This window comes from Schistocerca americana, chromosome 2, assembly GCF_021461395.2.
Source record: "Schistocerca americana isolate TAMUIC-IGC-003095 chromosome 2, iqSchAmer2.1, whole genome shotgun sequence".
Taxonomy (NCBI): Eukaryota; Metazoa; Arthropoda; class Insecta; order Orthoptera; family Acrididae; genus Schistocerca; species Schistocerca americana.
Genome location: NC_060120.1, coordinates 251,364,789 through 251,381,256, shown reverse-complemented (window position 1 = coordinate 251,381,256; position 16,468 = coordinate 251,364,789). Strand labels below are relative to the sequence as shown.

General features: G+C 39.4%; 1 protein-coding gene across 2 annotated transcripts in view; it reads right to left on the bottom strand.

The window, feature by feature from the left end:
• The window catches only part of LOC124592508 (zinc finger CCCH domain-containing protein 13), an 82,912-nt gene that overhangs the window by 12,038 nt on the left and 54,406 nt on the right, over positions 1-16,468 (bottom strand). For both annotated transcript variants that reach the window (XM_047131842.1, XM_047131843.1), the window contains 2 exons: positions 7,519-7,697; positions 3,692-3,762 (listed from right to left, as the gene is read on the bottom strand). In XM_047131842.1, coding sequence (XP_046987798.1) covers positions 3,692-3,762; positions 7,519-7,697 — 250 coding nt within the window. The remainder of the gene's footprint in view (positions 1-3,691; positions 3,763-7,518; positions 7,698-16,468) is intronic.

Here is a 16,468-nt window from a genome sequence, read left to right as displayed (position 1 = left end):
CTGATAAAATTACAGCAAATTGCAGAAACATTACATTGATACTCTGCAGAGGAAGTGGAAGTCAGTCTGTAAATCTACATTAATGTTAAAATATTCTGCATAAAAAAGTGAGAAGTTCCAGTATTGTTCAATCAGTGGCAATAGATCACAAGAAACAGCCAATTGTAAAATATTAGTCCTCTGGCTGCTGGGACGAAACAGTGGTCACATGTGTGAGAGGGCTGTGTGTGTGTGTGTGTGTGTGTGTGTGTGTGTGGGCGCGCGCGCGCGCTGAAACAGTGGTCCTGTGTGTGTGTGTGTGTGTGTGTGTGTGTGTGTTTTGTCTATTTCATAAGAATGCCTTCTGGCTGAAAACTTACATGTTTAGTAATATTTTTGTTGTGCCTGTCTGCGACTCAACATCTCTACTATATGGTGAGTAGCAAACTATCCTTTTCATAATATTGCCAGTACTTGTTACAGTGGATAGATTTGATGAACATTTCTTCTTTGACAGTGATCTTTGATACTGATGTAGACTTTGTTTTGAAACCCAAGATGAACTCACATAAATTAATAAGTTGATGATACATGCTTTATCAGTAATCTCCTTCCATCAGTGGTTTGAAAAAATGATATAAGTCTTGTCCCAGGAATGGCAAAACCATTTTCATATCAATTTTGTAACATATTCGATAATTTTTGTCATCTCCTCTGTTTTAACACAAAATGTTTGCATTCCTGGAAGATGAGTTGTGCCAAATGTAAATGGGTCTTTTGGACTTAAAAAGTGATTGTCATATGGACGCTGTAAACTTGTTCTTGTTGCTTTGCCATGGCTAGTGACAAAAATTTCCTTTCTGCAGTTACCTCAAGACCTTTTTGTGATGGCACAAATCTACAAAGATCTTAAAGTTTTTATATGATGTAAAACTGCCATCACTGAAGTAAGTGTTGGATGTGTGGCTTTTGTCCCAGAGTATAGTTGAGAATTATTTCTGAAAAACATAGACTGTGTTTGTATCATGCTGCAAACAATCGCTTCTATAACACAATGACATACTCTGCTGTATAGCGCAGAACAAAGGGCTGATGGGTAACTTGAATGTTCTGCCATTGAAACCCTTGTGCAGCATCCTGAAGCAAACATGTATAGTTTTCTGCAAAATCCACTATAATAATGCAAGAAGTGTCAGGGAGTGTTTGCTCTAATGATGCAAGAAGTGTCAGGGAGTGTTTGCTCGCTTGATTTTTAAGTAGCAATCCTGAGCTTTCAATATGTAATAATGTTGTATTAAGTTTTGAAGTTTTTGGACGAGATACTCAATAAATTCATCAACTGTCTTCATTAATGTGTCCAATGTATGTCAGAAGCTTGCCATTCCAGATTGCAAGCTTGTTCCTGTAGAAGTTAAGCATTGATACTTCTGCGTGTGAAGCACGCATCATCAGTTTTATATTTTGATGATACACGCACACTCATGCATTAAGCATTCCATGACTGTTTACAGCACTGTAACACATTCTTCTCGATGAAGTTCACAAAATTTAGTAAAAACAATTTTATTGGAAGGAAATTTTCTCTGAAAGCTAAGTATACATCTTTCAGTTTACATAAAATGAGTGCTTTTGTCTTACACACTCTTTTGCCATTTTCTGAAGTAGCAGATAGACAATCTCTTTTATGAGCAGAAATTCGACTTACATCATTGCTGTAGTAGAAAGAGTCTGGAAAGCCATTCCATACCTATTCTGTTTCCCACTTTATAGCTCCTTCTTGACAAAATACTATCTTCTTTTAGTAATGTCCTTGATTTCTTTACCATACATTAAGTTGTGTTAAAAACTATTTGGATTTTTCTTTACCCATGAAGTTGGTGTTAAGGTAAGTGGTTGCTAATTTTCTTGAACACAATTTCTGCTAAACTTCTCTTGAACTATTTGCATTAAACTATTACAACCTGTGCATTTAGCACCGTCATGTTCTTCAGACATATTTTCTACTGGAACTGTTGTACTTTTGATGCTGATCACTGGAATTTTAATGCCATGTGACGCAACACAGATCGAAAGTATTCTGGGAGCCTCCCTTGTGTTCTTTTGGTAACCTTAAGTAGTGAGATTTCAATTAATACACTACTTTCATTATTTTTTTCAAGAGCGTCAATCAATCTGGTGTATATTCCGGATCTTCAACTTCACATTCTTCCACCCTTGCAAGTTGTATAATGTAGGAGATAAAATGTCCTTACAGCACATTATACAAAGATTAGTAGCTGGCATAAATCCAGGACTTTTATATTTAAAATCAAGAGATGGAAATATATTTAAAATCAAGAAATGGAAAATCCAGGATGGAATAATGGGAGCATTATTAAAAGGATAGTTGCTACACCACACAGTGGAGATGCTGAGTCACAGACAGGCACAAGGAAAGCCTGTCAAACAAGTAAGTGTTTGGGCAAAAAGATCTTCACTGGAAATAGACAAAACAACCAACCAACCAAACACACACACACACACACACACACACACACACACACACACACACAGGACCACAGTCTCTGGCTGACTGTGAGCAAGGTGCACCTGAGGGAGAAGCAAGCTGGGTGGTGGGGTAAGGAGGAGGCTGGGGTGCGGAGGAGGAAGGATAGCAGGGTAGCGGTAGGGAACGGTAAAGTGCTGCTGTTATATTTACTCGCCATGGTTAAGGAAACAACTTTCCGATTTCTTAATAGTCTTTTTACCATGCTTCTTAAGAGTGTATCAGCAAATTTTTTGTCAATCTTCAAATGTTCCCAAACAGAGCCTTCGATGAGAAGAACAGACAATGTCAATATTTTCACAGGTACTTGTTGGCTTCAGTAGTTCACCATCACCTTGATTCAGACTTGACATTATCTATTACATTAGTCTCTTTGCTACTGCTATTTTCCTCTGACTTGTCACACGTGACACAAAACTGCCAGTCAAGATGCTTTAGAACGGCCTCAGACAGCTTGCAGCGCTATTGCCAGCTTTCAACTGTGAAGCATTAATGGTTACAGGTGACAACAATAGCTGTCACCAGAGCTGTTAAACACTGAGGTGCAGCCATAGAGATGTTTATAAAATTGTATTATGTTACGGGTTGAGGTAGGCCCACAAATTATTGTATGCAACCCACTCTCAGGGATCAACTTATGCTGCCTCAACAATAGAGATTATTTATTTGCTATGATTACTTCTAAACTGTGTGTGTATGTTGCACAAAAGGACAGGATGCTTAAACTTTTCTGACACCACTCTAATAGTCAAAGGTGAATCAGGAAGAATGTTAAGGGGACTCCAACGACTGTTCTATGTAATCTTTAGCACTTATGTTAAGGAAAAAAATAAAATTTAAATCTGGTATAGCAGAAATATCTGTGTAGCATTCTCAGAGTAAGAACAATTATAAAACTGTTGACAAATCACAACAGTCACACTTCTGTTAGCAGCTAAAATTTGTGTATTACTTTCAAGTAACATACTAGACAGAAGAGGTGTTAAGAGAAGCAGACAGGCGCACAGAAAGTATGAAACCAAAAGACAGGAAAGTCCTCCTCCAGAGAACACACACACACACACACACACACACACACACACACACACACACACACACAACTCACTGAGTAGAGTTAAAATTAAGTTCAAGGAATTAATATATAAAGGAAAACAGTTGTTTACTTACATAGTTGTTGTAATGAATATCACCATCTTTCCTTGGATTACCCTCATCATCCAAATGCTCCACTCCACGGCCTAAAATGCACAGCAATGAAAAGATTCAGTAAAGGGCAATGAAATTTACAACATGTAGGAAAATTAGATTTTCCAAGTAAAAAGTGACCAGTATTTCCTGGAGCACAGGAACAAGAATGGAGTACAAAAGGTACACATTCTGAAAGGTACTCTCTAGCTATTGTACTTTTAGTACACGAGTATAAGAATAACAGTAGAATTTGTTTTTGTAGCAGGTTTATGGATTCTGTTTTTGGTCAAGCATTCTCTCATCTCCAACAAGTGATAAAAATATTATGAATTTTATTTCTGTTTTTATATTTCTTGTACTTTTGGTGTGTCAGATTTTAAAATCTTATGTTGCTGGAATTTAATTGTGACAATTCATCTTAACTGTTTAACTTTGCCTTTATTTATCTGGGGTTTTTCATATAATTAGTCACTCTTGTTTCAATAAAATTAAAGTCTTGTAAGTTGCAGTCCTTGAATAATCTAACCTTCACAATTCTTAACATTTTTGTAAGCTGCTGGCCTTGAATGATCTAACCTTCACCATTCTGAACATTTCTCCAGTTACAACTGTCCATGACACTTACTGATTTTACATGTCACAACTACTTTTGAAAAAACCATAGCAGTTTTTGTTGGCCAAACCAAGATGGTGAACTAAACTTATTCTGTCGACTGTCCCATGACAGTGTGTAATGTACATTTCAAAGCACAATTTAGCTCTTTATGGATACTCTTCATTAAATGCCAAACATCATAGAAATTTGTATTTGTGAGTGGTATATTGTTTCCTTGCATGTGATATTGCAAAGTAGTTCTTCCTCATATTACTTTTTTTAATTAAATGTCCATTCATTCATTCACACAATTATCTATTCATTCATTCTCATAAAATGATGTTCCATAAGGCCTGTCATGAAGTAGCTTTCTGAGATCTGGAACAAGTCAAATTATATATGAATTGGCAGAAGCAGCAGGCTAGGTCTGTAAACCACACAAACAACCAATTACAACTAGTATTAATCTGCTCATATACTGTGTGTCAGTGCAGTGTTGTGTTCTAAATATCGAGCACCTGTGTATAGAAAACTGCAGGGAATTGATGTAGAAGCCAAGAAATAGATACTGTAGATGCTTTAAATCAAGATCAATGTGTCTAGTCCAAATAAGACTTTACACAGTTTCAAAAGACAGAACAAGTCCCATATTACTTCTTACAAACTTGTTTAATACAAAAATTAGTATTAACTGGGATTTAAGTTTACAAGCCCATATATACAAAGCTTATTCAGTAAATAATGCCTGACTTTTTTTCCTCAGAACATATTTATTCTTAAGAGTTAGAATTTGGTGACAGTATCAACCAAAATTTCTTCTACATGTACTATTTTTCTACACAGCCTCCTATGTTCTATGGACTTACGGTATGCAAAAGAGCATGTATCCCCTATTGGTAAAGGCTCAAAGTGGTGCACCCATGTTTTGTCACCTGTAACTATATGTTACAAAGGTCTCTCCATTGGTCTTATACTTCTCTGATAGTTCTGGGAAACAGAACATCATATCTTGAGCACACCTTTGAATATACGAGTGTCTCAATAATTGTTCACTCACTCGGCTGTAGAGCCAAATGAGTTGTAATGAGTCAGTCAGCTCAAATAACGGCATCCACACAATAGTCATGTCGCCAGCAGTGGCTGTGAAAAAACATACTGAATGTGGTTAATTATGGATGCAACTGTTTCTACACTTCCTTATGTCTCAATTCTCTTTAACTATTACTCAATAGTCCTCTTGTCAACTGCATAATTGCCATACACGGTACAGAAACGTTTACGGATATTCACCACAGTTCTTCATACACAACCTAGAGTTCCATTATATTGGTTTGCTTGTAATGAGTGTCTTACACAGACAACATTCATGGTTTGCTGCAGCTCTTCCATCTGTCAGGATTGTTCAAAACTTTGCACACATGCAGAAAAACATAAAATTTGAAGCACCTAAAACGATGTTATCTTATATTTATCAACAACTGTAAAAAATAAAATTATTTCTTCAATGGCCATCATATTAATTGAAAAAGTGTATTTGCTTACACAGATAAACTACATAAACATAGAATGGATGAATATGTAAACCATTTTAGCAACAGAAAAATGACACGAAAAAAGAATCAGCACACACCACAGGAATAAAAAAAAATATTTAAATCAATTGATACAATGATAGCCTAGGTGAAGGCATAAACTTCCCAACAGAATTCCTAAATTTGCTCAATGTTCCCAGTACAGCTTCACAAAAAAGCTTCTAAATATCACAGTTACCAGAAAAGAAAAAGACAAGTCAATATTCATAGGAAGAATTAAGGAGGATTGTTTCGACATTAGAGACTATCCACGTTCAGGTAGACCTTCGAGGTTTGATAAAGATCGTTTAAACTCATTACTGCGGAATGATCTACATCAGTGTACTCCATTCCACCATCGTGCAACATTCGCATGCAATGGGGCAGGTTCAAAGATCGGGTGTATGGGTACTGCATGCTGTAAGCCAAAATCTACAAAAATCAGCAGGGGGTCATATGTGCATCTCTGCTTACTCATCATCAATTGGCTCATGAACAACACAAAGCATCCCTTTCATTTATCATTGCTGGTGAAGAGAAAGGCTGTCCTTATGATATCATAAGGGAAAGAAAGGAATAGTTGAACCCAAACAAAGGATATGATGTCTGCTTGTGTCTGTATATGTGTGGATGGATATGTGTGTGTGCGCGAGTGTATACCCGTCCTTTTTTCCCCCCCTAAGGTAAGTCTTTCCGCTCCCGGGATTGGAGTGACTCCTTACCCTCTCCCTTAAAACCCACATCCTTTCGTCTTTCCCTCTCCTTCCCTCTTTCCTGATGAGGCAACAGTTTGTTGCGAAAGCTTAAATTTTGTGTGTATGTTTGTGTGCCTGTCGACCTGCCAGCACTTTCATTTGGTAAGTCACTACATCTCTGTTTATATATATATATATATACACACACACACACACACACACACACACACACAGAGAAAGGAAAATCCACTCAAGGAAACAATGAAATGACAAATTACTGGCCAATACATACCTTCATGAAGGAAAATCTTCTTTACTAACAATACACACATATTAAAAGGACATAACACTATCCTAGCATTTGGAACAATTAGTTCCTTCCTTGGTGAGGAAAAAGGGAAAGGTTGGCGAAGATTAAGAAGGATGGGCAGCTCACTCAGATCCCAGGATCAGAGGGAGTGTCCTGCAGTGAGGACTAGATCAGACAAAGATAAAGGGGGAGGAATCAGGGAGAATAGGGGGGACAAGATAGTGTATTGATGAGCACTGTATTAGCTTCAGTCCAGAGAATATGCCAGAGGAAGAACTAAAGGTGTATTAAGAGAAAGTGGAATGAATAGTGCAATTAAGAATGGGGAGAAAAAGGAGATTGGAAAAAAAGAACACAGAGGGGAAGGAGTGAATGAAGATCTAAAGTGAAAGCAATAAAGAAAATACTTGAGTGAAACATAATAAATAAAAATATAATGGAAAAAGAGAGGAGAATGTTTTAACAGAGGGAGGATGTGTCAGAGGGCAAGTTTAAGGAAACTAGTATTGGGTGGGACAATCCACACAACATGTGTGGCATAGCAGATGCTCAGATTTTGTATGCCCCCCTCCCCCTCTCCACTGTGTGTGTGTGTGTGTGTGTGTGTGTATTTAATTTCTTCAAACAATACTCACCTTTACCCTTCCATCTTAGCTTTGCCACACTCTGGCTGAAGTCAACATGTATCCTTCGATCATCAATCAAAACATTGTCCATTTTAAAATATGCATCCTCACATGATTTCCGGTCTTCAAATTCTACAAATGCATACTGCAGAGAGTCTCCAGTCACTTTATCACGTATTACCTCACAGCTGAAAATGAAAAATACATAAACAAATTACTTCCTAGCAAAAAATATTAAATATTGCATTAAACAGATGGAGTTCCTCCGTTTCCACTTGTTACAGTGTGTGGTGTACTGTTATGAAACCGAATGACATAGACAGCATATTTTGAAGTGACTTTTCATATATTAACACTACAATCATGATGCTGCTATAAAAAATAATTTCATCTGTGACTATGATCACGGTCAATATTACTAATGCAAAAATAAATCATGAGTTTGTAACACATTTGTAAAATATTAATGTAAAAAAGGAAAGCAAAAACTGAAGAGAAATGCTGCTTTTTGGGTCATCTTTTACAACAGCTGTGTGAACAAACTATGTCATCAGGATTATTTCACCAGTGGAAAAATGCTCCCATCAGAGCATGAAAAGGTGAATATGTTCTTCTTTAAAAAACTCTAACAAGGTGGGTGTACTTCACCAAAAATATTTGCACACGAGCATATTTGTGTTCTTTCATCACTTTGGAGACACATCGATGTGTTCATAAGACCATACCCACATACAGCTCGGACCACGATATTCTAACATGTGAGTCACCTATTGCTTGAAAACAAGACTCATTTTACATAACAACTGCCTTCTGTTGTCAATTCCTAGAATTATTTCAAAAGAAACATCAGCTGCTGTTGTGAATGGCTGAGCCTATATGCAATCACAGTGATGTTTAATTTTGTGCATTTACTTGTTAGGTGTCACAGTTTGCTGTAATTCTGCTACAAACACATCATGTTTGATGAGTGAGCAGGAAATTTTGGAAGCTAAAGAGGAAGAAATTGTTCAATAACTCATCTCGCTCTCTTTTTTTGCCATTATTATTCTAAAATTTGTCAGCTATTAAAGAACTAAACTAAATATTGTCTTTGACGTGTAAATGCAGAACATTCTACATCCTCTTACCCAGTCTCGCTTGGTAGCTGAGTCTTCATACTTGGCATCTGCCTCTCACTGCTGTTCTCTCTCTCTCTCTCTCTCTCTCTCTCTCTCTCTCACTGTTTCCTCCTCCTGGCATGTCTACTTTTGTCTTTCTACCCACTAACACTATCTTCACGATACCAAGGTAGCTCAAAAGTTATGGAGGATCTGACAAGAGTATTTCCCCTATAACCAAGTGTTTAAAATTTCGGTCTAAAATGTGCCTTCCCCTATACCTACATGTTAAAGTTTGCCAGTTTGGGAGGTACCAGAACCCCTGAAGCCTATGTAGGGGCTCCACCCAACTATGTTTTTCATTTCCACTGCCTCCTCGTTCTTTTGCTCAAACTGCTCCTGTCTCCACCCGTCTCTCTTTCTCTTCTATTGCCACTATCTCTCACTAAACTGAATTTCAATATCTCCCCTCTCTTTGCCTCCCACTGCTATACCGTATTTACTCGAATCTAAGCCGCACCAGAAAAATGAGACTCAAAATCAAGGAAAAAAAAATTTCCCGAATCTAAGCCGCACCTGAAATTTGAAACTCGAAATTCAAGGGGAGAGAAAAGTTTTAGGTCGCGTCTTCAAATCGAAACAAAGTTGGTCCATTGTAATATGAGACACAATTTAGATCGAATGAATGCCGATACAGCTACAGTAGTTTGGTTCGAGTCGTAACCTTAGCTGTTAAGCTTTAGCAGGTAGCCATTGCTATGCGTCAGGCGCTCCGTCCGTATTTATACGGGTACCCTTCCTTTTTCACGTGCTTCGTCTGGTTTGAATTGATTGCTTATTTTTCTTTGATCTGATAAGCGCCGTTTTCTTTGTTATAGGTGTTTACGTCACTCTAAGCTGAAAATGCATTACTGTACTGTGTCATGCATTGTTTGTCGCATTCAGATAGTGCGTGTTTACGGCCTGTCGCCGCTCGCTTTTGTGCGCACTAACGCCGCTTACAATTAAAAAAAAAAGAGAGGAATCGTCTCATTAGCGAAACAATGGCAAGAGATTGCTATTTGTTGTTACTTACACTGCTGCTTTCTTTGATAATGATCAACAAGAACCAAATAATCCATGCAATGTACATTGTCTCTGGATGAATAAACTACTACTACTACTACTACTACTACTATTACTACTGCGCATGATAGAAGATGTTCTGAACGAGAGTTAGCGAAAATTTTTCTCCGTTTGAAAATCTTTGCAGGCGCCTCTTTAGTACATTACATTCTGCACAGAAATTAGAGTCATCTTAGATTTAAAAATCTAGTCAATTGCTGTGCTTCATTTCTGACTGTATCACTATTAGGCATAAGAATAATACGAATATAAGCTTGACATGATATGTATATTCTTCCGCGTTTGCTGTTGTCTCACTCTTAGTTTCGTAGTTTATTAGGCAGACAGGATTTAAATGAGATAGCAGCAAACACGAAACAATACATGGCTAAATGTTTATATTCGTATTATTCTTATGGTGAAGAGAGTACTGCATGTGATTCACAATTCATAGAAGCTCCTATTAGCAACCATCTCTTCTCACAGGTAGGAAAAAATTCAGAATGTAGAGTTGGCCATATTGACAAACATCCCAAACAGTCTTGCCAATCGGATTTTCGTAGTACATTGAAATGCTGCTACATTCGAAGATGAACAATACGGAATTTGTATTTACTTCGTTGGATAATGTATGAAAATGCAGTGGTCGAAACTCGAGGCGGAGATAAAAAGCTCGTCTTCCACCTTTTTTTGTAATTTATTTACTGACGCAGAGGATTTGGTGCCAGTATTTATCTTTGTGCCTAAAAAGCATGCCTGTGTAGCGCTACACATATTCGACGGCAGAAGGAAGTTGTGGCGGCACGCACCAACGTTTTTCAGAACTTCCACTTTCTTTGCACTCGATTCTAAGCCGCAGGCGTTTTTTTGGATTACAAAAACCGGAAAAAAAGTGCGGCTTGGATTCGAGTAAACACGGTAGTCTTCATCTCTCTTTCTCTTTCACTGTCACTTTCTCTCTCACACCATCGCTACCTCCTTTGACTTTCTCTCCCACTGACACTTTCTGCTCTCTCTTCCACAGTCACTGTCTCTCTGTTAATCTCTTTCATAACAAAAAAGTGGAAGTATGTTTCATTCCAAAACTTTTGGTGAGGAAGGGGGAATTTCATTCCAAAACTTTTGGTGAGGAAGGGGGAATGAGGATCAAGGCAACAGGTTTCCCACTGTTCTGTCAGTCTTTAAAAGAGGAACGTATTTGCCTTTTTTGTGGTCTGACAGGGGAATTTTTTTTGCTGGTTCCCTTCTTTTCTTGCTACAGTACAGTGTGCTGCTTATATAAGACGAATACTACAGGTCAATTAAGTTTTGTCAGTTTATTTATATATTTTGTGAAACAAATACTAACAAAGAGATAGAGGGGCTGGCCAGTACTTACCTCAGCTCAGTACAGCCGATAGATACACATAAAACAGAACTGAAAATTTACATTCCTAGCTTTCGGAACTTTGTTCCTTCATCAGGGAGGAGAGAGGGGAAAAAAGGGAAGAAGGGAAAGTGGATTCAGTTACTCACAACCCAGGTTATGAAGCAACAGGGAAAGGTAAACAGGGAGGGTAGCAAGGATGGAGGCATGGTTGTCAGCTGACAACCATGCCTCCATCCTTGCTACCCTCCCTGTTTACCTTTCCCTGTTGCTTCATAACCTGGGTTGTGAGTAACTGAATCCACTTTCCCTTCTTCCCTTTTTTCCCCTCTCTCCTCCCTGATGAAGGAACAAAGTTCCGAAAGCTAGGAATGTAAATTTTCAGTTCTGTTTTATGTGTATCTATCGGCTGTACTGAGCTGAGGTAAGTACTGGCCAGCCCCTCTATCTCTTTGTTAGTATTTGTTTCACATCTTATATGAGATTTTCCATTAATTATTTATATATTTTGACACATTTACATACTTTGACGCATACAAAAAACAAATAATTACGTAGAATACAAGATTAACACAAAATGGTTTGTTTTACTTTTTTTCTGGATACTTTTGCTCATATTAAAAGAGTAAAAATGTTGTTAGGCATATTTTACTGGATTTGCAGTCTTTCCAGTTTTACAAAATTTTTTGCAGGAATTTAAGTGTTTTTCAGGCATGTTTTTAGCAGGCATTTACCATTGCAGTACCACTTAGGGCATATTCTTACAGATGTGAAGTGCCCACTATACACAGACAGCTTGCCATAACGCTCTATTGGTGAAAAATGGTGACTAAAACCATAGTTTTGTGACCTCAGAATCCCTCGATGACCCTAGAACCCTTGCCATGAGTTCACAAAGTCAGTTAAAACAACATTTACGCCTCACACCAGATATTACATGCATACCTTACGTGCATTAAAGTAAATCTGAATCTGTGGATCAAGCTAACTGATAACGACATTAAAAAAAGTTTCTAAGTTGCATAAAAATATTGTCACGTAGAAGAAGGTGTAATTAGATGAATGATGAACACTAGCTTCACATAACGAAGGTTTATTCAGCACTTGCACATACAAGAGCATGAAGCGAACTGCCTCCGGCCAGAAAACATACAGTATACATACAGCTACAGAACATTCCAGTACAATGAGTTTTGAGCTCACGATCCTCCATGCAACAGTTTAGTATAGTAACCATTACACCACGGTGTTACTCAGCTTCTTCTGCAACATTGCTCCCTCATTAAGAGAACAGCGTCTCGGTGTTACGTCTTCCTGGTATGGGAACGAGTCATCGGTCCTGCATACTCTGACTCCTGATGACTGATTCTCGCCCTGGCAGTGATCTTCTTCGAACTTCTTCTGCCGCTATGCTCTTCGTCACCTTTCCGCTTGTTGCCTGTCACTGGACCTTTGAATTTATCCTAGGCTGCAGGATCCTTATAGGGCTTCATTCGGAGGACATGAACCGTATCTCTGATCTTTCGTCTCAGTCGGGGTTGAAATCTTCAACTTCATAAGTAACATCAGACAACTGTCTTACAACCTTATAAGGTCCAAAGTAGCACCTGAGGAGCTATTCAGAGGGACCAACCTTCTGAACAGGAGTGAAGATCCAGACGAGGTCACCAGGCTGGTAGACAACAGGGCGGTGGCTCGCGTCATACCTTCGACGATCAGAGTCAAGTTAACTGCAGAGCTTCCTCAGCTCTGGTTAACACCTGGCCGATGTAGTCGTCCATGTCATCAGGATGTAACGGAAACACAGTGTCCATCGTCATAGTCGCCTCACGCCAAAGCACCAGGAAAAATGGCGTAAATCCTGTGGTGTCTTCTTTGGTAATGTTGTAGGCAAATGTCACGAAAGATAGCACTTCATCCCAGTTGCTCTGCTCAACATTGACAAACATTGATAGCATGTCGGCCAAGGTCTTATTAAGGCAATCAGTAAGACTGTTAGTTTGTGGATGGTAGGCAGTCGTCATGTGATGAGTAATGTTGCACCAACAGTTTATCTCTGTCACAAGATTCGACTGAAAACTTTCCCTTGATCCGTAATTAACGACCTTGGGGCACCGTGTTTTAATACACTGTCTTCCATGATGAATTTGGCTACCTCGGATGCTTCGGCTGTTTTCACGGCTTTTGTAATGGCATCGTGTGTCAGATAATCAGTGCAAACAATAATCTATCTATTGCCACTAGCTGACATCGGAAATTGTCTGAGGAGGTCGATCCCAACACACAGGAATGGCGTTTCGGCTGGTGGAATTGGTATGAGTTGGCCAGGTAGCATCTGAGCAACTGCCTATCTCCTATGGCATTCTTGACAGTGCGACACACAGTGACAGACACTCCTAAATACACCTGGCCAGAAAATTCTCTTGCGGATTCTATTGTGTATCTTAATAGATCCTAAATATCCGGCCTCAGGTGTGCCATGGAATTTCTGTAGAACATCTAGGCGCACGTGTTTAGGAATCACTGGTTGCCACCTCTTTCCAAAAGGATCAAAGTTTTTCTTGCAAAGTAATCCATTAACTACCCTAAATTGTCCTTTCACATCCTCTGACTGATTTAAGGCAAGCATAATTTGAAATTTCTTGGCACCCTTCTTCCGCTCAGCAGAGAGGTACTGGAGTGCAGTGAGACAGTCACTGTCTTCACACAGGGTTTCTTGAGAGACAGTCGGTATCTTGGTGTGTTCTTCCACTTTTGTACACTATGGTAATGTCATGCTCTTGAAGACATAGTGCCCACCTGGTGAGTTGTCCTGTTGGATCCTTAAGACCTGTCAACCAACAAAGTGAATGATGGTCTGCAACAACTGTGAATGGCCTTCCACAGAGATACTGTTGAAATCTGCACATAGGCCAGATCACAGCAAGACATTCTCTTTCTGTAGCTGAATAGTTTCTCTTGGCTTTTGTAAGTTTCCTACAAGCATAAGCTATAACCTTCTCTTTTACAACCGAAATTTGCACCAGTACAGCAACAACATCTGTGTGTGGTTCTGTATAGTAGGTGCTCTCTCATCATAAAGACCAAGTACAGGGTCAGTTGTCAGAGCTTTTCGCACGACATTGAAAGAATCTTGTTGAGCACCACCCCAGATAAATTTAGCATCAGCTTTTAACAACTCTTGGAGAGGCCTGGCTTTGGTAAAAAAGTTTTTGATAAAACGATGGTAATAAGAACATAATCCGAGGAAGCTTCTCACATCTCTAATACTTTTAGGAGTAGGAAATTCCATTAGAGATCTCACCTTTTCTGTATCTGGCCACACATCTTCATTTGGAAATTCCTTTAGAGATCTCACCTTTTCTGTATCTGGCCACACACCTTCATTTGACGCAAGATGTCCAAGTATTTTGATTTCTTATGCTCCAAAGAGACACTTTCTTGGGTTGAGCTTCAGTCCGCCTTGTTGGAGACACTTAAGAACGGCCCTAAGCCTTTTTATATGTTCATCAAATGTCTCTGAGAACACTGTAATGTCATCTAAATAACAAAGACACATCGTCCACTTCAGATGTCTTAGAAGATTATCCATCATCAGTTCAAAAGTTGCTGCTGCATTACACAAACCAAACATCATTACCTTAACTCATACAGGTCCTCAGGGGTGATTAATCCAGTTTTCTCACGATCAGTATCATCTACTTCGATTTACCAGTATCCCAAGTACATCTCCACAGTTGAGAAAAACTTAGCCCCCTTCAGACAATTTAGTTTATCATCAATTCGTGAAAGAGGGTAACCGACCTTTTAGTTATCTTATTAAGCTTCCTGTAATCAACACAAAAGCGCCAACTGCCATCCTTCTTCCTGACAAGGACCACTGGTAACGACCATGGGCTCTGCGAAGGATGCATGATGTCATTCTACATCATTTTCTCTACCTTGTTGTGAATTATTCAATGCTCTGTTGCCGACACACGGTATACTCTCTGGCTTATTGGTTGATGGCCTCCAGTGCTAATTCGGTGCTTCACCGTTGATTTGTCTAATTTGCTCTCCACCTGTGGATTGAAACATTCAGAGAACTCTTGAAGAATGGTAAGTAGCTTCTTCTGTTGTTCCTTAGTGAGATCTGGTGATAGTCGAGCTAGATCCTGTCTCGTAGTGGTAGCACTAATTTCGCCCACAGACTCAGCATGGGAGGTTTCTATGATGCTCAGCTGTTCTTCAATTAATGGCTCAGTGTTTGCTATGCACATGCATCTTGGAAGGATCTGCTTTCTCGGCGACAGTTAACTATCCACAATTCACTGAATCCATTTTTAAATGAGATGACAGAGGCCGGGAATGACCAAGTTATTCTTCAGTGCTATGCTTCTCTTACATTCCACTACAAGATCCATGGGTTGATGCATGGCATGACACGTGGCAGTTACCTTTCTAGCGCTGACTGCAGGAATGATCACTTCATCCAGCACACACAGTCTCCACACACTCAGATGTGCATCTTCCTATCCACTGTATCTCATCTTGTCTAGCATAAACTTCGAGCGACCACAATCTATAATTGCCCGAGAGGATTTCAAAAAGTCCCATCCGAGAATGACGTCATGACTACATTATTGTAAGATGATGAATTCTAAGGGCTGTGTATGGCCACTTACACCCACACGAATGGTACATCTTCCTGTAGGTTTTACATATTTACCATTAGCCACCTTCAGCAGAGATGTTTTGTTGTCGAGGAATACTGTTTTCTGCAACTGGCAATGGTACTTCTACGAAATGACTGAATATGATGCTCCAGAGTCCACAAGAGCTTGGGTTGGTCGGCCACCCATCGATGTAGTTTCCTATCATTTTTGTAGTGTTTTTTCTCTTCGGTGGCCTCACTCCAAGGAAAGTCGCACCCTTTAGTTTTCCAGGTTGCGGCAGCTAGGTGATTGGCATGTTGGGGAGCGTCCTCTCCAGTGGCTAGCTTGCGGCGATGGTGAACTACGCCATCCTGCACCCACATATTCTTGTTCACCTTTGTTGACCTGGAGTTGGAGTTGGCTAAGATCAGTCTGCTGTCTTATGGTGTGGGCGTCATCAAATATCTGCCGCCTTTCTCGACAACAGCGCACCACATGTCCTGGTCATCTGCAGTGGAAACATACTGGCTGGTTATCCTGGGTCCTCCAGAGGTCAGTCTTCCTTGGTGCCCAAACAGGTTCCTCATGCGGCATTGTAGGAACGAACTCTGCCTGGGTCTCGAATTTTCACCGTTTTAGAGGGAAATGAAAGATGAGAGATTGGGTTCAATTTCTGTCCCACTTCCTCCCTTACGACCTCTTGAAGTTTTTTTGGTCACTGTGTAATCCAAGTGCCTTCTAAACTTCCTTTCTCACTA